Consider the following 21,337-nt stretch of genomic DNA (forward strand, 5'->3'; position numbering starts at 1 on the left):
AAGTATTTTTCTTACTTGTAGTGTATGTGCAGAATTAGGAATTCTGCTGGTACTACAAAAGTAGACCTAAGTAGCCAATTTCATCTAGGATGCTTAAATCATCAGCATAATCTCAGTCCAGGAGAGTTTTTCCTCCCTATTTGATGTCGTAGTCTCCCATTGCCTTTCCTGTACTGACTACGACAAAGTCCATCAAAATGATCCATATAAAGGGGGATAGAACATAACCCTTCTTGAATCCTGATTTAAAACAAAACCAGCCACTAACTCCATTTCCTACCTTAACCGCAGCAGTGCTATTCTCGTACCTATCACTAATTCCTTTAATGTATTTGTCTGGTATAGCATACAAAGATAAGACCTTTGCTAAGGCTCTACTATCAACAGAATTGAACGATTGCTCATAATCTATAAAACTGAGGATCAAAGGTGTTTGACAACTAAGGCACTTCTCGATTAATAACCTAAGAGTGTAAATTTGGTCGACACATCCTCTATCTTTTCCAAAACCGCACTGTTCTTATCTTAAAACTTTGTATATAGCATCTCTCAATCTAAAAAGTATCACATTAGTAAGCAATTTGCTACCTACAGAGACCAGTTGCTGAAGGTGAATGAATCCCTACCAATAGCAAGTTAAGTGACACATGGTTTTGTTCAGTGAATATTGACTGAAGGTCTGGTTCAGTGAATACTGACCGAACTGACACCAAGCAAGCTAGTGATTACAGAGGGCACAGATAAACCAAGTGATACAAAAGCAAATGACCAAATGGTCAAACATGTCGAACCTCAAACAACAACAAGAAGAATGGAAAGGGGATTTTAAATTCATTTAAGAGCCTGAGGAGAGAAACAGACGCATAAGCGCTATGTACAATATGTTTAACGTGCATAACCCACTTTAAATTAGAAGAAATTACAACCCCAAGTAACTCAAAGGAAGAAACAGGAATATCTGGGGGGGGGATAGGGTTAAGAAAATGGAATGAGGTTTTAAGGATACATATTGGCTTTATCACAGATTTAGAGGGGTTTACTCTCATTTCTAAGTCTGCAGCTTTGTCTGCAATATCGTTGAGTATGCTCATCATGTTGCTTATATAGGACAATGTTCATTTGTAGTGTTGAATTTATAGGTGAATATGTTTTTTTTTTGAATTTGTAGGTGAAAATGCTCTAATTTTGGAAAATTGGAGTTTTGAACCATTTTCAGAGAAAACTTCAAACTTCCCATTAAACAGTTAGATTCCTAGATGTTTTTTCCTATATACTGAAACCTTTTTTAAACCAAAAGTTGTTGAATTAGACTTCTGGAGTACAAAAACTCTCAAATCATTGGTACCTTTACCCTATACCAATTCAGGGTATATATTTGCACATCAGAGGGGTGGGGTGGGGTAAAGTTTAAACTTACCTCCATAGTCAAAACTGCACCCTGAGTCCAAATTCAACATTTGTCCGCATCAGAAATGAGCTTTTTATTCCCTCCCATAATGTGCAAATATATATGCTGAATTGGAATTTACCCTGAATTGGTATATATAGGGGTGTGGGTAGAGCTCATTTCTGATGCAAATGCATGTCAAACTTAGACTCGACGCAATTCCAACTATGGAGGTAAGTTTATTTTTTAGCTACCTGAACAGTCCAGTAATAAAAACATTACCTTCTAGGTCTTTTTAGAAATTCCTCCAAATTTGTTTTCACAATAAAATCTTATGATGAAGATTAAAAAAATAATAGGCCTAAGTACTATTTCTGAATCAGCTATAAAAGACAATACTTTTATCACCAGCTAGTTTTTTTTCAGAAATATGTTTCCAAACTTTTGGATACTATGGGCTGTTCTGTGCCCCCTAAGGGCTCTCAATGTAATTTACTCCAGAAGCAATTGAACCATGAAAGAGGATAAACACAGGCATCATGTTATGTATTCACTTACATCCCAGCCAAACCATGCTGCAAACCGCAAATCCACCAAAAATCCTAATGTGGCTTAGAGTCCTATTTCAGTTAATGGAAGTATGCCTACAAAACCTAGAGTCAAGGAATAGCAGAATAAAACCAAAATTAACTTAATGAAAAACATATTTTTCTAGGGTTGACCTAGGTGGACTAGGTCTTCCATGAACTTTTCTAATTTTACAAAGCAGCCAAGCAAAACAAGGAAAGGAGCTTGAAAAAATATCTAGTATAGATGTAGGCTATTGCAGTCCACCACATAAGGAGACACTTCAAGAAAACAATTCCTACTTCACAGAATGCAGAATAATCCTAGTTCATATATTTTGTAGCAGGATAACCCTTATCTTTACTGCTTTCCTTGTTTTTTCTAAGAAATTCATACATTTCTTAGAACCTATATACAAACAGAGCAAAAACCCCACCCCTACCCATAATATGCAAATAGGCAAATGTTAACCTTCATTTCAAGTGCTCCAAACTCGAAATTATGCTGCATAGAAGCATACTTTCTAGTTTACAGCACTTAGAAATGCTAATTCTAGAAGCACATCCATTTCCAGCTGACCCCCCCCCCTTTCATACGGAATGATTTCTGTTCGTTTGAAGTTTTAATGTCGTTCCTTGCTTTCAGTTGAAGAAAATATTTTTCGAATTTAATTTCTCATGGTCTTATAAATAATGCTGAAAAATCCGGCTCCACATTTAAGAAAAAATCACCCCTCACACAGAAAGATCCTCTAGACAACGCAATCCCGACAAAAGCTTACCCATACAATTATCCTTTAAATCTCCACGCGCCAAATTGAGTTGGCAAAGAGAACTTAAGAAAAATAAAGAGAATTTGTTATAGGAATTTTGGCAAGTTTCCTCAGTGTAAAATTATTAAAGAGTTTTTAATGATCAAAGCGTGTAATTCTCTGTTAATACACCCATTCTAAAACCCTAAAAGAAAAGAACAGCAGATAATCTTGATATTAGGTTTTTTCTTAATAGGCTTTTTTAATATGCTTAAATATCTCAACTTTTGGTTATTCATGATTTGGATAGTGATGGTAAACAGAAATAAATATCGAGGGTTACAGAAATTTACATTAAGAGGAAGGTACGGGCTTAAAGAAAATGGTTTTATTCATAAATTATTTTTTGTAAACATCACACATTTACTTATTTTTGGCATTTTTATTGGGGGGAGGGGATCTTCCCAAGCTAATGAGAGGGCAGCTATCGCCTTAGCTCTCTTTTACGATATGATGAAGGTCTTTAATGAGGGATTTTTCAAGGGAAAAATTTAAGAAGGGTCTAAACATCAATCTAGTGGCTTTTGGTGGGTTTCTCCTACTTTTTGAAGTCGCCCGTTTTAATAATATTCATTTGGTCGCCAAGGGGAAAAGGGATTATCATTTGGGTATAGATGGATTATCGTAAAAGACAAAAAAAAACACATATTCGAAGTTCCAGGACTTCGCTGAAGTATGGATGTTATGACTGTTTTTATTTTAATGTAAGTTCCTTTTATATTTACAATATTTTTTGGATGAGTAGCCCTATGGTCAATATATTCATGTAGGGTTAAGGTTCCACTGTTAAGAAAAAAACCCTGTTATTTCCAATTGTTGTTTGTATCTTCGTCAACTAGCTGTGAGAATGCCATCCGTGTGCACCCAATTCTTTCTTGGAGTGTTTAATAGGTTATTTCTGGCTTAATCTAACTCAGCACTTTCACAAAAAATCTTCCTAGAGGGTCTCTTTGCTTTCCTTATTTCTCTTCTAAACAGTTTAGTCCTTCTGATTATGCATCCCAGTCCTTAGGATATTCGTTCGGATAGTAATTCCTACCAGTCTTCAGGTTAACTTTTGTCTGGACTCAGTTCAGATATTTGCCAGTAATTTGCGCTCTCCCTCTTCAACACGCCTTCATAACGTTGCTTAATTAAACGCCTTTCTAGGAATTGGGAGGAAGATTTGCGAATTTATGGCCAACATTCCATTATAAAAGCAGAAATTTGTTTTTTTTACATCTCTCAACATATTTCTTTGCCGCTGGAATTTATTAATTTTTCGATATTTAATATTAATTTTATTAATTCGATATTTATTTAATTTATTAATTCGATAATAATTTTTTGAATATATTAATTATTCAATGGTCCGAGAATGAGAAAATGACTATAATAAGCGTTCCTCTTATTATAAAAGTAGGGCTCGAACCCCTATTGCACTAGGTGGTTTTTCACGCAATTAAATACTTCAAAACCTCCAGGCCTCCTCCATCTGTTATAGAGCCTTTCCCTAGCTCCTTTACCTTCTTTGATAATGGTATTTTTCATCATAGCCAATCAGATTTTAAACTGTAACGGAAACAAAATCTCTAGAAGAAAATTCAGATTATTTCCAGATTTCTAAATTTTGTGAATGGCAAATACACGCTGTAGAAGCGGTCCTTTTCTACCTATTCACATGAAGTTTGGCTCCCCTGACCTTCCCTAAGCTCTATCTTCCGACGCTTAAGATATTAGATGCGATTGTAACGTTAAGCAAGCTCAACTCAAATTTAAGCTCTTTGTTCTATGACGAGCATAGCAATTATCATTAACAGTGATTGTATCATTCTCAGAATCCCTTCGCTATTGCTGTCTCCAAAATCTTGGAGTTCACAAGTAGTGACAAGGACTCTTTGTGGCTTTATAGTATCTTCTCTTCGTCAATGCTCATTAACTCCAAGGGTGGGATCTTTCATATACAACTTTTGCCATTAAAATTAACCTTCTCATCAGCGTCAATATTTTTTTTCTTGAGTGTGGATTCTCATCACTAAATCTAGACCACCACTCACAACACAGCGTTATCTAGACTTCAGCAAGGACTTGGTCTTGGAGGAACTCTCACGCACACCCTGCCCCATCCCTTTCGATTTTTCATCCAGGGGTTATTGAGAGCATGCAAGATTATTCACCGTCTTACAGGGCAGCCGCTTGAGCAGTGAACTCAAGGTAAGGCACAAATGCTCGTGCTTCTTTTTAATTAGTTACCGTGGACACGGGCAAGAAACGGCTTTTATCTCCTGTGCCTTTTTCCCTAATCTTCACATAAATCTTCACCACGGCTCAGGTTCATTCATGGATTGCTTCCACCTCAGCTATTCCACCCTCGACAATATTCCTTGCTCATCATTTGAGTAGCCAACAAACGGTCGAGAAATATCTAAAGTTGGAAGGTGGCATAACTTGGTTGCACCAGATCCTTATGCAAGGGCATTAGGGTGGACTCAGCCTAGGGGACTGGGCAAGCCATAGGATTTTATATGCGTCTTGTCAGAAAGAGTGTCTGGCTTTCGTCAAACTTGCACTTCACTAACCTCTGACCCCTCCGCCCTCGACCTTGTAGTTTATCTCTGTCATCCACCGTCATCTATGGCTCTTAGCTCTAGAATTAACCAAAACATAGGCCCTGAGATCCGACGTTAGCCTCATGCCCATAGGTATTCCAAAAGGAAGACAGCTTCCTTATAACACTACATTTTTCATTTCAATCCGTCCCAGTTTCAGAAGTTTTCAACGTCTTTTTGAAAATTTACATGAATTTGTTAGTTCACCAAATTTTTACTCTTGAGCTAATAGAAAATAATAGTTAGATTTCATAAACCACCTTCAAACAACAATTCTTTCTCCTTAGACAGTTTTTTCAAATCCCGATCTTAAATTTTCTGTTACTATAGGCTGAGGGTCGCTCTTTATTAGGTTGTAGCTATTGTAGCAAACAATGTTAGGTGGCAAATTATAGGATGCTTATATCTTTGATCCTACATTGTTATCTTATCTAGGATATTAATAATTGCAGAAACACTACAATTAATGATTTAAAAAAATGAAAATAAAGCTGCTAATAGTTCTTTCAGTGCAGAGAGTTTTTGAAAAATAAGTGAATTTCCATATCATACAGACCTTACCAGGGCTATACCTAGGAGTTTTGTTCGGGGAGAGTTATTTTTTGCAGGGATGGGTTGACTAGAAAAACTTTTAAAACACATCAGATTCTTATATGCATTTTTGTTACGTTTTTACGAGTCAGAAGAAATTTCGAGGGGGCCAAACCCCCTATACCCCTCCTATGGATATGGCCTTGGGCCTTCCACTTCAATATTTTCTGTAACAGACTTACCGCGAAATATTTTTCTTCCTTAGAATATTATGGATTTCACCACCTACGTACATCCTTTGTTATTTTTCTAAGAAACAATTTAGGATAACAATTGGACGTGAAGACTCCTTTCAAAGATTTTTAATGCATGAGAGGCATTGTAGAGCGTCAATCAAACAGCTCACGCAAGAACTGAAGAAAAGTGTTATTATACTTTCATCAGGTATGGGGAAATATCTCTATGATAAAGCTTGAAAATAAAAATTGGATCACACATATAAATCTCAAAATATGTGAAAATGACTTTGCTAGAGTCTCACAAAAGCATCAATGAATAGTTACTCTACCACGTAGTTAGTGGAAAGCCAGATATTTAAAAGTAGGGGAGTAAAGAACGTTCTAAGACTTTAACTGTTATACAAGACGCACAACAAAACGAGGAACCAAAATAGTTAAGAAAAAGACGAAAACAAACGAGGCTGATTTCCTGTGAGTGTATAAAACAAAAAAAGGAATTAAATTGCACTGGATCAAACTTTATTAAAACAAAACACTATTTAATCATTTAACAAGTAGCTGTCCAAGAAGAAACAAAGCTCTGAGCACGGACAATTGCAACAATCAATATCCATAAGTTCGACTAAATAAACTAATAAAATAGATAAATAAATGCAATATTAATGAACAAAATAAAAATCAAAAATCAATCTCTCTCATCAAAAAAAAGACTACACTAACTATGGTTGATCATCCTCTCCTCCCAATAAATACTTCTTTAATCTTTCCTTAAATTGCTGTAGATGTTCAGCCACCATAATACTCGCCAGAAGCACATTCCAAACGCTTGGTCCCAAATGGTGAATAGTAAATCCTGCCTGAGTACTCTGGCAGTACTCAATATGCTGTGAAAAATATACTAATCGTCCAGCTTTCCCTTATCAATGTTCTGATTAATAGTATCCCTCTTTGTCGCAGTTATTTGATATAATTTGAAAATTCTGCAAAATCTATTAAACCAACTGTAAAATCCCGCGCAGAATCCTAATATCAATATTATCCTACTAACTGTCCTCAAAGTTTAAGCACTTAAAAAACTGTAAACAAGATCATAATTTAAACATTTTTGTCCCTGGACCAATTTTACTTCCATTCGTTCTGAAAACTAAAGTTTTTAAAAATTTCTCTTCTGCTTGGTTTCAAATCTATTACGCTTTCAGGGAAAAATCAGAGTTCTTCAGTGTTGCCAGATTGAACTTTGAAAATCATTAAGTAAAATTAATTAGTTAAATCTGACAACGTTTTCGTCCTAAAAGTTCAAGCACTAAATGATATATAGCTAAGCCATCAAGGGAAAGTTTTACCTTCTTAAGCTGTTTAAACCATAACTTTTAAGCTTCTTGCTTGCCGATTTTTGGTCCATGTTTCTTTCTTTAAGAGGATTCGATACATCAAACATCATTTTGTGAGCCTCGGCTGACTGTCTCAAAGGCAAAGGGCTCATTAGCGAATTCCCCCAAGGGGCTACTTATCGTTGAAACCTATTGAGAATTTGTGATTTTATCATGAGATTTGATTAAAAAGACAATGAAATTCTATCAGCAAAGTTTTTAGTCGAAGCGGGTTGCGCCAAAGATAATTTGAAGAGCTGTCAAATTGATCAAATGATTTTCTTTTGAAGTCATTTTAGGCATTTTCCTAGTAGATGTGCTACAACAATTTTATGTACAACCCTTTCATGAAATTTAACAAGAAAATTCCGCTCCGTTTGATCGAAAAAAAAGTTAAACAGTTCAAAATAGGGATGGAACCTTTTTATAGACAGTGAATAGATATAAAATTATTTAGCTGGATATTTCGAACACATATACAGTGTTCATCATCAGCAGTTTTGATGAGTTTTACTGCTGATGATGAACACTGTATATGTGTTCGAAATATCCAGTTAAATAATTTTACATCTATTCACTGTCAATAAAAAGGTATCATCCCTATTTTGAACTGTTTTACTTTCGTCATGGAAAGGCAGTGTGGTCTTCGAAGTTATCTAAGGTTTTTCTAAGATTTCAGGGAAAGTAAGTGTCGGCTTTTAGTTTTTCTGCCGTTTCTTTGAATCGCTTATCCAAGCTCTACAAGTTGCGGTAAGACCGCACAATCAATTCGAAATAGTTTTGCCACTCAAACTAGAAAAAACTTTATAATGGAGAGATTGGCTGATTCCTCATGGAATCAAATCCCCTTAATTGGTTCGGGCTACTATCAAAAACTGGATATGAAGGTATACTTTTCATCAAAAATTGATTTGTTGATTTGTCCTAATTTTTTAAGGGTTACATATGTTTACAAAGTCTTCGCTCAACCAATTCAACAGTTAGACTTTATTCTTGCTTCCTTGATACTTTAAAATCCGTTTCACAAGTAGCCTTGAAAGTCGACACCAAAAGCACCTTAAAGAGTTGAAATCTTGAAAACTTATTTAAAATTATAAGCTAAAATCATAAAATTGATTAAACATAAAAATACTATTATTTACTGCATAAACTATCTTACAAATCGCAACTCTTTTTATTAGGCTCCAAAGCAAAGTATTCATAAACAAGATTTATAATTTTTATAAGCATTATTGACATCCATAAGCAGAAAGATATTAACAATTTTCAATGGGTTGTCGCTATGGTTGTTCGTGCTTTAAACCGGAGTAACAAAAGCCTAAATTTTTATTTGTGGCAACTTCTATTAATTTTTTCATGATCTTCACTCATATACTAATATAAAATAAAATATACGCATAAGACACGAAAATGTTCTCTCTTTAAATATTTAAGTCTGTAGAAGCTACAAATTTTGTAAAATACGGGCTAATATGCGATTTTTGTGGTAAAAGAAACAACCTTTTTTCAAAATCTTCTTCCGCTTTGAAGTTTTTTGAGGGTTTTGTCACGCCATTTCCTCTCCCTGGAAAAGTCAATTCCATAAAAGTCAGTCCAAGTACGTTCTAAGAACTTAATCAGTTTTTCACCTCAGCTTTCAAAGAATTTGGTTGAAAAATTATTTGTAGCTTCGTTTCATTTATATTCAAATTTATATCAATATTTTGCATTTATATAAGAGAACTAGCTGTTGGGGTGGCGCTTCGAGCCACCCCAACACCTAGTTGGTGGGGCACTTCCCCCCCCCCCCTCCAAGCCCCCCTCCCCCCCTGCGAGTGTAAGTCGTTACGCGCCATATTAGTTACGCGCCATTGTAGTTGTGTCCCTGTGTCCCACCTGTGAATATATATATATATATATATATATATATATATATATATATATATATATATATATATATATATATATATATATATATATATATATATATATATATATATATATATATATATATGTATATATATATATATATATATATATATATATATATATATATATATATATATATATATATATATATATATATATTATATATATATATATATATATATATATATATATATATATATATATATATATATATATATATATATATGTTTTTATCTACGTAGAACATGCGAATATACAACATTCTTCGCTGTCCCATTGTCTCTGCATATAAATAGATTGTCAGGTTTACTGACTCTTGAACATGCAACATATAATTGTCCATGGGAAAAACAATCCGTATTCAGATCTATACCTCATTATTCTAATGATGTGTCCCTGTATCCCGGTCGTCATTTATATTCCCTGTGTCCCGGTCGTCATTTGTGTCCCTGTGTCCCAGTTTGTAATTTCTCTTTGAGTGTCCCGGTCGTCATTTATATTCCCTGTGTCCCGGTGTCCCGGTCGTCATTTGTGTCCCGGTCTGTAATTTCTATTCGAACAATCCCTGTGTCCCGGTCGTCATTTATATTCCCTGTGTCGCGGTCGTGATTTGTGTCCGGGTGTCCCAGTCTGTAATTTCTATTTGAGGTTCCCGGTCGTCATTTATATTCCCTGTGTCCCGGTCGTCATTTGTGTCCCGGTATGTAATTTCATCAGTTGACAAACATGACGTCAGACGACAAAAAACTTCATGACGCATACAGCTCAATCCTTATAATGACGTCAGTCGACAAACATGACGTCAGTCGACACACAAACATGACGTCACTCGACACACACAAAGACAACTTATTTTTATATATATAGATTTCGTATTTTTTCCTATTTTACGCTTCCTTTTAAAACAATTAGTTTTTTCCTTAAAAAAATGCTATAAAATTGTTGCTATTCTTGCTAAAGCTGTTTTATGGTCTATTTCTTCTTTTTTTCATAATTATTTCTTTTTGAATGCATATGCCTATTTATTATGCAGCCACGTTAATTTAGCTAGGATCATGTATACGTAAGCTACTTCCATACAAACTCAATCACCAATAAAATAATTTATTGAGCAAGGAAAATGAAAACAAAGGCTCAGGATTTCCGAACATATTCTGTAATGAATATGATTGTATTATAAAATATACGATTGGATGGATAGACGTATCCATTCATTTACATACTTTGTAATGTAAATGTTTTGTATTTTGTTTACTAAGCACCAAAAGTACAGACCAGTAGTGAATCCCTCTATCCAATAGATTTTCCACCAAAGTATAGAAAAAGTGGGAGGAAGAAATTCTGGGAGTATGGGGATGGGTTCTAAGCAATTATATATCCACTCAGCAGGTATAATCCTTGAATCTGGTACATACATAGGTTTTTTTTGGGGGGAGGGGGGAATAACACGAAAACCAATTTTACACGAGAATATGAAAAAAGGCCTTGAAATTCAGAGAAAATTTGGATTTCTGGGGGTGGACCCTTAGATCGACTCCCGTGCGTAGGTTTCTACTTTGAACTATAGATTACCTTAATGTGGATCGATTTTACATTCCTACATATCAACGGATATTGGGTAGTTCATGAGCTAATTTGTCTTGGTTACATTTTGGAGAAAATTGGGTTTAACCCAAAATTTAACATTTTGATTAAACTGGTATCATTAACATGGCAATTTTTTTCTTTTTCTTTTTTTGTTGTTGATTAGTTTTTATTTGCCAGGATGTCTACTAAAAGAAAAAGTAAATTAACATATGAAAGTAACCACTTTAATTTTCGAACTTTATTTACCATTAACTTAAGAAAACTTTGTAATTTTTTTTGGTATCCTCCCTTTACCACAATAATAAGATAATTGTTGCACTCCACACCACTTTTGTATTCTTTTTTTTTAATAAGTAAAACCGCAATTTTATATATTTAAACTGCATTTCGTAAGAAATTTTTTTTTTAATCATGTGGATTTCAATCATGTGGATTTGTGGATTTAATCAAGAGTTAGAATACTCTCTGGGAACAGTTTTCCTACAAACATATGTAAAAATGAAAAACTGATTTTCTTTTCAATACAATTTATGTTCAATATATTATTTTCTTGTACTTTTTCCTTTTTATGTTCTAATGTTTTTGTATGCTATTGCTTTTGAACTCATTCAAGAGTCAATACGGAGCCCTATAAGCAATATGCTGTCTCTTGGGGAGTTTAGTATTTGAAGTGCTATAATTGTCTATTTATAATTATATTTATTAACTAAGATCATGCATTTTACCAGCACTTAAATACTTGGAGCCCAGCAAAAACTGAGAAGTCTTCTACATAGTGTTTTGTTGTCCATTTTCTAAATTTTGATTTTACATTCTTCAGAAAAAGGGAGCATTAATTAAATCACGTCTCCATTTGAGAAATTCCGCTAAAGCCCCATTTTACAAATTTAGTTTCGATGGAACTTTGTTTGCTGGTTCTGTATTGGAGACCACAAGGCGTGCAGGATCGGCGCGGTTGAAGATAGACAAAATATGCCAAATGGAGACACATTTTTACATATAATTGGGCTACACGGAAGTCTGTAATATTAATAAACCGATTCTCTGTATTTATACATTTACGGTGCGACCTCATCAGAGTTGTCAAGTTCATTGGAAATGTTTTGGGTAAGATATATTTCTGAAGTTGAGCTCCTGATGTTAGTAGGAACTCAGCAGCCCTGTATGTAATTGGCTTACGAGTTCCATTTTGAGAATAAAGCGTCTTCATTTTTCACTTAGTAATTCAACTTAGTTCATAGTTGGTATATCCTATGAATATTCTTCTTCTTTATGTTTGTAGTTTATTTTTGGTTTATTAATATTTAGAAACAAAAAAATTACTAAATATTTGAAAACAAAAAAAAAATTGTGCATGATGGTTTGTAAAGTGTTATCATTGATAATCTTTGCTGCGTTGGACCTAATCGTTTTAATTATTACGTAGTCAGTTATTTTATCGTGACTTGGATTTATATGCCTAATTGTCGGTGAAGGTCAATTGAAGTTATAGTTGTTTTGTAAAACAAGGTCAGTATTTCAATTGGAAATTACTTCATCCTGCAAAACTTCAAAAACTTGACCTAGTTTTTTAGTTTTAGTTTTTACGTCTCGCCCCCAATAAAAGTCCTTTAATTTCCTACGGGGATTACTCTATTGTGATTGTAGCCTACTAGTGTGATGGGTGATTTCGAATGAGAGTTGACGTACACACATACCCTTCTATAGATGATCCTTGTTGAATGAGATCGGAATTTCATCTTTATTTTTCATCGTGCAGTCAATATTTGCCCATCTACTCAATGTCCTCCTTGCCAGAGTAAAACGTAAGAACTACTTGCAAGAAAATAAATCCTTTCTACTGGCTGAAGATTTCAAACGGAAACATAGATAAACCATTTGTCTTGTACTATTCGTCTTGCCTTTCTGACGTATGCGAGGCGAATAAGGTGATTGGTTAACGAGAGTACGTCACAGACGTAAACCAATGAATTTTAGCACACTTTTTGCCATGGAAATAATGAAATAAATCTCCCTTTTTCTCTTTGGATATACCTCAGAAAAAGGACAGTTTTTAAGAACTTTGTGATTCAAGAATGTTCTTGTTTCTACCGAAAAGCCTATAAGATGGAATCTAACTGTTCATTATTTTCAATGGCTTAAAATTCCACACAACCAAACAGATGTTTCATCCATGTTGTTATAAGGAAAATTGTTGGCTTCCCTTTTAGAAATACACTTAAGGATTAATCTGGTTGGCTTATAAGGACACGTCATAGACACAAACCAATGAAAGGTTTGCGATTGAACTACAAAAAAGTAATCTCTTTTTTTTCTCTTTAATCTAGCTCGTTGATATAATCAATTTAAGCGGTGAAATATTTTAACTCTTTTCTTTTAATTAATTGCAGGTACTTAGGTACACGTTGAATTTATGACACACTTCAAACCTACTAAACCTGTAAAAATCTGCCCCAAATTTTAATAAATTTCAATTGTATTTTAACCATTCTTCCCTCTCCCCGACGGAGAATCCTTCTCAAATACCTGAGTAGCAAACAAATTATTTTCCGTTTACGTACTTTTCATGAACAAGAATTTATCTCCCAGCTGGATTTGACTCTTTTCGATACATTTTTCCTTTCTATAAAATAGGGAAATATCGAAATTAACTGGAGATGCACTTAATCCCTGACACAGGAGTTTTTTTCATTTCTATTGGAATGGAGGCCATTTCGTGCCCCGTTGATTATCGATTTGAAAGTTAAATTGATGACACTTGAAAGGTGGAAAGTCACCGAGACTTCTTTTTTTTGTATGTTGGCTGTATATAAAAGCTATCAAATCAATTTAGGATGATTTTAAATGTACTATTAAAAATAATTTGTATGATTATATCAAGACATACTTTCAAAATAAATGTTTTGACTATGGGATACTAAAAGTGTACTTCCGAGATTTGGCATAATTTTTTTAATTAAAATTACGGAAAAATAAATTACTGTTACCTTTTCAATGCGTTTTCGTAGAGAGGCCGGGAACTACGAGCTAATCAAAGTAATTAATTATAACTAGGCTTGGTTTTATCCAAATAGTAAGAAAACATGCTATAGTTGCTAATTTTTGAGGTCCACAGTAGGGAGCTAAAAATGATATGCTATCCGAAATGTCCGATACACTATCCGAGCGGATAGTGAGGCATTGAATGGAGAAAAAAAAAGTCCCAGAACAAAAGAAAAAAGCCTTAGACCCCTGAGAAAAAATTGTTACATTGAAAAGAGCATCTGGGGACGAATATACTCCGAGAAAATCGAAAAAAAGTCATTCAAGAAAAAAAAGGAAAGCTATGACTTGCAAGTGTAAGTTCGAATGCAACAAATTAGCGAAGAGAAAAAACAGAGCATCTTTGATGAGTTCTAGACACTGAGAAGAAAAACAGGGAACAGGGATGTGCAAAGGCAGTTTATTTTGGCTAGTAGAAAAGTAGTACCGACCAAAAGGAAAACCGCTGGTACGGATTCTCGAAGGTTCGACTCCTTCTATTACAGCTTCACTGTTCCCGGTGTTCAGAAACAAGATTGCTAAAAGAACTTCCTGGATCTGGCATCTGGCAGATGCCATTTTGGATCTGGCAGAAAAGTTTGTCTTGAATGTTTTGAAAAGCAAGTCACCTCTCTCGTCATCTATCAGGTTCACAGTAGAAGAACTAAAATGTCGGATGTACCATACAGGATGCTTTTTTATCTTGACTATGCTAAAGTTCTAGAAAAAATTAAGGGATTTGAACAAAATTGACGATAGATCAGTACACAAGTTAAAAATTCAATGCTAACGCTTTTTAGTTTGACTTCGAACGACTATATAAGAACCAATAGCGTGTTTGCATTCTTTTTACAGGCTCAAAGTTTCACATCGCAGCATCGGGTAAGAAAGGCCGGTTTATTGGGATTTTCTTGTTGCATACATCATAGGAATAATATGATGGCCTGGAAAAAAAAATGTAAAAAAATAAACCGGATCTGACGAGCGTGGGCTCCTATAAATCTATTAGCCTCCTCTCCTGCTTTGGGATAGTCTATGAGAGCGTCGAAAAAAAAAAAAACATTTAAGTAGTTTCTAGAATCAAACGACCTTCTGGGCGACTGTCAATTTGGATTTAGCCGAAAACGCTCAACATTAGACTGCCTAGTGGCCCTCCGTCAGGAGTAGATCGAACTTCTGGGACTGGGGTACGATATTAGGCTATTGTCATTTGACATTGCTAAAGCTTTTGAGAGAGGAGGGTGACGTGGTTTGCTAAAGAAACTCCATGTAGGCGGTGTTCGTGGATGTCTGTTAAAAGCGATTCAAAGCTTTCTTTCTGATCGTTCACTGTAGGTTGTCCTCAACGGGTTTATTTCCAACGAATATTCAGTGAAAGCAGGGGTTCTCAAGGGCAACGTTATCAGACCAACGTTTACCCCACTTACATAAACAACACGGGACAACCCTTTCCCCACAGAATGATCTCTATAGAATCGAGAAGTGGTGTGATGCATGGATGACTAATTTCAATCCGTCAAAAACAAAGGAGCTTCTTATTACCCGATCAAAAGTGCCACATGCACACCCTAGCTTCATTAAAAAAAAAAAAAAAAAAAAAAAAAAAAAAAAAAAAAAAAAAAAAAAAAAAAAAAAAAAAAAAAAAACCTATAAAGAGGATAGACGTTTTTCGTCTACTGGGGAGTTATTTCTCCATCGATCTTTCTTTTTATAAGCATCTTGATCGGGTGAGAACATCCTGGGCAAGAAAGCTAGGAGTTGCTCTTCGCTGCAAAAACCATCTTCCATCCAGCTCGATTATCTCACTCGATCAGTCGGGGATAATGTCTATATTAGTCGGAGGTAATGTTTGTATTAGTCTGGGGTAATGTCTATATTATTCGGGGATGATGTCTATATTAGTCGGGGGGTAATGTCTATATTAAACGGGGGTAATGTCTATATTAGTCGAAGGTAATATCTGTATTAGTCGGGGGTAATGTCTATAATAGTCGGGGGTAATGTCTATATTAATAATTTAAAAATAATTTTATTCCTCACGCCTCTCAATACAAAATTTCTACATAACTGACACCTTTTTAAAAGAAAAATGTTATGGCTGGGCGAAGAGTGGATCGACTGCGGCACAATTGCGATATTAGTCGATGGTAATGTCTTTATTAGTCGGGGGTAATGTCTACATTAGTCGGGGGCAATGTCTATATAAGTCGGGGGTAAAGAAGATTTGAGAAAATTTTGATGATTTTTAATCTATCAGAAGGAGACTTATAGGAATATATATCCGACTCAAAATAGGGTTTGGAAGGTATTTTCAAGCTTCTATTCCCAGTCTTGTCTTGCTCGTAAGTCTTGAACAGTTAGGCCAGTGGTTCCCAACCGATTTAGGGCCGTGTCCCTCCCCTAGACATTCCTAAAATGCTGATGCCTCTCTCGTGATATTAAAATTTTGTTGCCCAAAATTTTACGCGTATTCACCTGAAAGAAGTTTAGAAGGCAATAAATTGTTTGTTTTTTGTTTTTTTAGTTGTCCTCTATGTGTATTTTAGGCAAACTTAAATTGTTGTCTTTATGCAACACCTTTCATACAATGCATGACGGCACTGCACTGCTATCATGCATTTGTTCTGCTCTCTAAATGTATGTGAATATGACGTCATTTAAGTTAAGGCTCTAGAGTATTGTCATTCAAAGGATGTACGTCCTGTCCATGACCAACCAAAATATTCCCATACCCAACCGGTGGAACGTGTGCCCCACGTTGGGAATCACAGAGTAAACCGAATATCCAATTTGGCTTAAAGTCTCTCTCAAGTTTTGAAAGCTGACTTTCTAAGAGTTTCTAACGGTTCCATAAAATAGACTTTCTAATAGTTCTATAAAATAGACTCTAAATAAACGAGACAAGCGAGTTCGAAATGTTTTGGGTAATGCAGGGATGGAGATAGGAGCTAAAAAACAATTTTCTGATCCCAATTTTCTACGGTTGATCTATTACTAAAAGCTTCATTTACATAGCTTAGTACTTCCTAGTTGTGAATTATTCGTTCTCCCATACTAAAATCCCAAGCTATTTTCAAATAAAATTAATGCTTGTAACCATTTATCAAAACATGTTTATCATCAGAACTTTGTTTGAGTAATATCTATTTAGTCAATTTACATTCTTAACACAACCCAAAACGGCAAATTTACTTTGAATATATTTCAAGTTAAACTACAGCAATTCTATTTTTATTTTTCTAGACACGTACAATCTTGCTCCAGGAATTTACTTATTCCTTGGATACAGTCAGACCGATGAAAACTTGCTTAAACCGTTTACAGGCCTGACAATCCCGAAGGATGTTGTCGCTAAAATGCAATTCCTAATGGGCACAGCAGAAGATCCTGAAGACGTAAGATTTGCATTTTGATTAGCCATTCAAAGTTTAAACTTGCCATTAATTTAGAAATTCCAAAAGAGAATCGCCGTTAAGTAAAGTTTGTCTTCAAACCTCCGATGAATACTGCCACGCAAATGTGTTTTAGAAGGTTTTCGATGTGTTTAAAAATTTAGTTTAGTTTGTTACATTTTCTTTACACATTTAATGCTAATTTAGCTCGCTGTATTTGTATTAGGAATTTAAGTTTAAAAATTAATGTATTTGTTTATAAACTGTCAAAATCATGGTCTATCGCTGACGGGGCCTGTAAATATTTTATGCTTGTAATCTTATACCTGATTGGCAGTGGGGTCAATTGGAGGGGGCATGTGCCTCCTTTTTGTTTTACCCTCTTCCCTTATATTTTGACAAGAACCTTTACGAGGGAGGGGTTATTTTCATGAAAAATTAAAAAAGCGACAAATTTGCAAACCCTCCACCCAGTCTATATCACAAAAAAAAACACTTTGCTCCACTTAATTTTTGAGTTCACACCAGCACTGGATGGTATATTATAGCTTCCGTTTTTATAATTGTTGGAATTAAAGACATTGCCTTTTTCGCACAAATGAAGAGAGATAGATAGATAGATAGAGAGAGAGAGAACGGTTAGAGAGAGAACCGTTTATTAAACAACTTTCGTAGCTCTTTGCTAATTTGCAGTTGCAAAAACATTAAAAACAAAAATGATGCAAGGTTAAACATAGACGTAAGAAAAGGCGTAAATTAATTATAATATCGGTTTGTAGTTGCACGTATAGGAATCAGTTTGGACTTATGTCTGGTTCTGATCTCTCGAGGGGCTGGGTCTAAAAGAAATGCTTTTGAGTTCTAGTTGTGTGATGACATCACACAATCTTCGTTCTAGGCACTGAATGTTTATTGTAATGGGTGCTTCTTGGTAAAGAATATCTCTAGAACCCAGGATAATCCTAATTGCCCTTTTTTGCACTGACTCTAGGTCGTACATCAGGTGAGCAGTGTGTAGTACTGAAGGGCCCCACACAGGACAGGCATGCTCAGACTGGTCGCACATAACAAAGATATGCACGGAGGAGATTTTTGAAATCGCAACCATTTGAAGAGAAGCATTATCTTTCCTAATTACACTGTCAACATGTGCGGCAAATGAACAGTTCCTAGAGGAAATAATATCGAGTATCTTCACTTCTGACACGACAGGAAATGGGACTTCGGGGAGGGTAAAGTTTCTTTTTAGAGGACAAAGCAGAAGAATTTTTGACTTGGCTTTTCTTTGACTTTACACTGGGAATTTAGTTGGTCAAAAATGTCACTAGCAAACTTGGCTATAGGGAAGAAGTTATTTAAATATCATCTTCTTAACCAATGTGATAACTAGTAAACTATAGGATAAATTACTCAGATTTTGACATTCATTTTGGGTATTGGGAGTTGGGGCTGTCCTTGCTGACTAAAAGATTATACATGTTCGTAGGCTGTTTCCTATATTTGCCCAAAATGATGGTCACATGGGCTCTTCTAATCGAAGTAATGGTCGTCAAATATTGGAAGAGGTTCTGTGTTCTGTCGTTGTAAAGCATAATGTGAAATTTAAATTCAAGATAATGACTCTAACGAACAATATTAAAATATACATGAATTATAGTCTATACGATAAGAAAAACGAACCGACCAGATGAATGAAATTAGTTCTTTATTTCCATTTACATTAAACAATTTAACTTTCTGATCAAAATTTTTTGAAAGGCAATCAGTACAGCATGCTTTACATACTCTACTCTGAAATTCTTTTAATAGGAGTACTAGTGAAACTTAAGCGTTAAGTCCTAAAGGTAAATCAGAAACACGCCACCTCCCCTGTCCCTCATATACAGTATACCTTTTATTCGTCTTTCGTTTTAGTGTTGCTCTTTAATTTCATTTCGATCACTTTTTTTTACATATAATCTCAAGATAAGTTTCCGAAAAATCAGCACTGAGCAAAAGGCGGGTGTTCAACTGAACAATTTAGATCTAAAATTACATATCGGCACTTCCTTCTTTTGATTGTGCCCAAAAAACAGGATGGCATAAAAAATTATCTTAATACAAAAGCTAGCTTTGCAACGAGTAATCTATTTTGTTAAATATTTAAATTAATGTATAATGCATGATAAATATATGATATGCAATAAAATAATATATGAAATACAATGCATGTTTAAGTTATTGAAAAATAAATATTTAAAAATTATAGTTATGTGTGCCAAGGTACTAATTCGAAATTAAAAATATCTGTCTGTTCAAATTCAAATTTACGCTGCGACTATTACTACTAATAACAACTTACTTTACCACCAAGCCACATGAGGCCAACACGGCTGTGCACGCATCTCCTTGATCCCGATATTAGTTTGTTTTGGTAAACATTAAAGGTATACAGAAATTCTTTTTATTGATTATATTTTTATATTTTTATATGGTTATATTTTTGTCACATTTGGAAAAAATATGACATGTTCCTGGCAAAAAAAAAATAAGTTCAAAGCTTTCTCCCCTTAGAACAGTGTAAGTGCCCTCACATGTGTTAGCAACTAACAAAGCTTTTCTGTCTCTATTTTAGATGTCTGGTGGGAAGTGTATGCTGACAATTTATTACAGTTTCAGCGAGAATGTAATACTTCAAGCCCGTTTGCCTGAACTTGACTTGGATCGTAAAAACTTTTCGCTGACTCTCGATAAGATTAAGAAGGAACAGGTAAGTACTTTTCTACGACATTCTGTATACACTTTGGCTCAAATGATAATTGAACAATAGGAAAATAGAGAGACTACCTGTAAAGGACGTTCGATACCAAAATATCATTTTGCTACTCTCAGCTTTAGCTGACAATCTCAAAGACGAAGTTCCCATTAGCAAATTTTAGCAGCACCACAAGGAGCTTCCGAAGAATTTTAAGTATAAATTGATAGGGGATCTTGGGTATGCCAACATTTCGAAAAGCTAACGAAAAACTAGTTTTTAAAAAAAGTAAAGTTATAATCTCTTACTAATTATGAAGCAAAACTGTTTAATCAGTGTACGTACAGCATAAATAATGAGTATCCTGTTCAGAGATTTCAGTCAAGACAGCTAGCACCAGGAAACTTCCAAAGCTGTCAAATTATTCAATGAGACTTGTTTTGAGCAAATTTTTAACATTTTTCTAGCAGGTGTATTGGAATGCTTTCCTGAGGGAAAAGGTGCCATGGCACCAGGGGGTGCCATTGCCTGAACTTTAAGAAGACAATTCTGCTCGATTCAGTCAAAAAAGAAAAATTTAAGCTTCCTAATGATGTAAGTTTCATTATATTTGAATGTCTCTACCTTTGGAACAGAACCGGAGAAATTAAATGGTTTTTCTAAGATTTCCAGGAAAGCAGGGATCGGATTTTAATTTTCTGTCGTTCAGAAGGATATCTTTTGAAAGCTATACTAGGAGTGAATCTTTAAGGTATTTCTCTTTCCTATTTGACTGCAAACACAAACATTGAAGAGATTAGAGGAGATGGGGATAACCCCCTTTTTAAATCTTAACATATTTTTTCATTATGTTAACCAAAAGTTTTCACATAAACCACTGCTGTTTCACATCTTTATCCCCAACCTCTTCTACAAAAAATTCCTCAGTTCAAACATGCATATCAGTTGCCATAGGCTGATTGCTCTTGAAAATAAGTATTAGATATTAACCTAATTTGGGTGTTAAATGGCTTTAAGTTTCAATGTTTTTTGTCCGACATAGGCACAGAGAATAGTTTTAAGACATAGTTTGTGCTGTCTTACGCGGAATCGCGTTCTAGGTATATACTTAAAGTATAGGATCCTCAGAACCAAAAATACTACATTCGAGTGCTTATGAATTCTTAAATGTCTAATGGATGGCTTATTCTCAAATTCCAGGC

General features: G+C 34.8%; 1 protein-coding gene across 1 annotated transcript in view; it reads left to right on the top strand.

Annotated features, from left to right (window-relative positions):
• LOC136037575 (uncharacterized) overlaps nucleotides 1–20,210 on the top strand; it is a 258,613-nt gene extending 238,403 nt beyond the window's left edge. The window contains exons 13-14 of the mRNA XM_065720296.1: nucleotides 17,253–17,404; nucleotides 20,016–20,210. Coding sequence (XP_065576368.1) covers nucleotides 17,253–17,404; nucleotides 20,016–20,210 — 347 coding nt within the window. The remainder of the gene's footprint in view (nucleotides 1–17,252; nucleotides 17,405–20,015) is intronic.
• Nucleotides 20,211–21,337: the final 1,127 nt, after the last annotated feature.

This window comes from Artemia franciscana, chromosome 17 (genome assembly GCF_032884065.1).
Source record: "Artemia franciscana chromosome 17, ASM3288406v1, whole genome shotgun sequence".
Classification (NCBI taxonomy): domain Eukaryota; kingdom Metazoa; phylum Arthropoda; class Branchiopoda; order Anostraca; family Artemiidae; genus Artemia; species Artemia franciscana.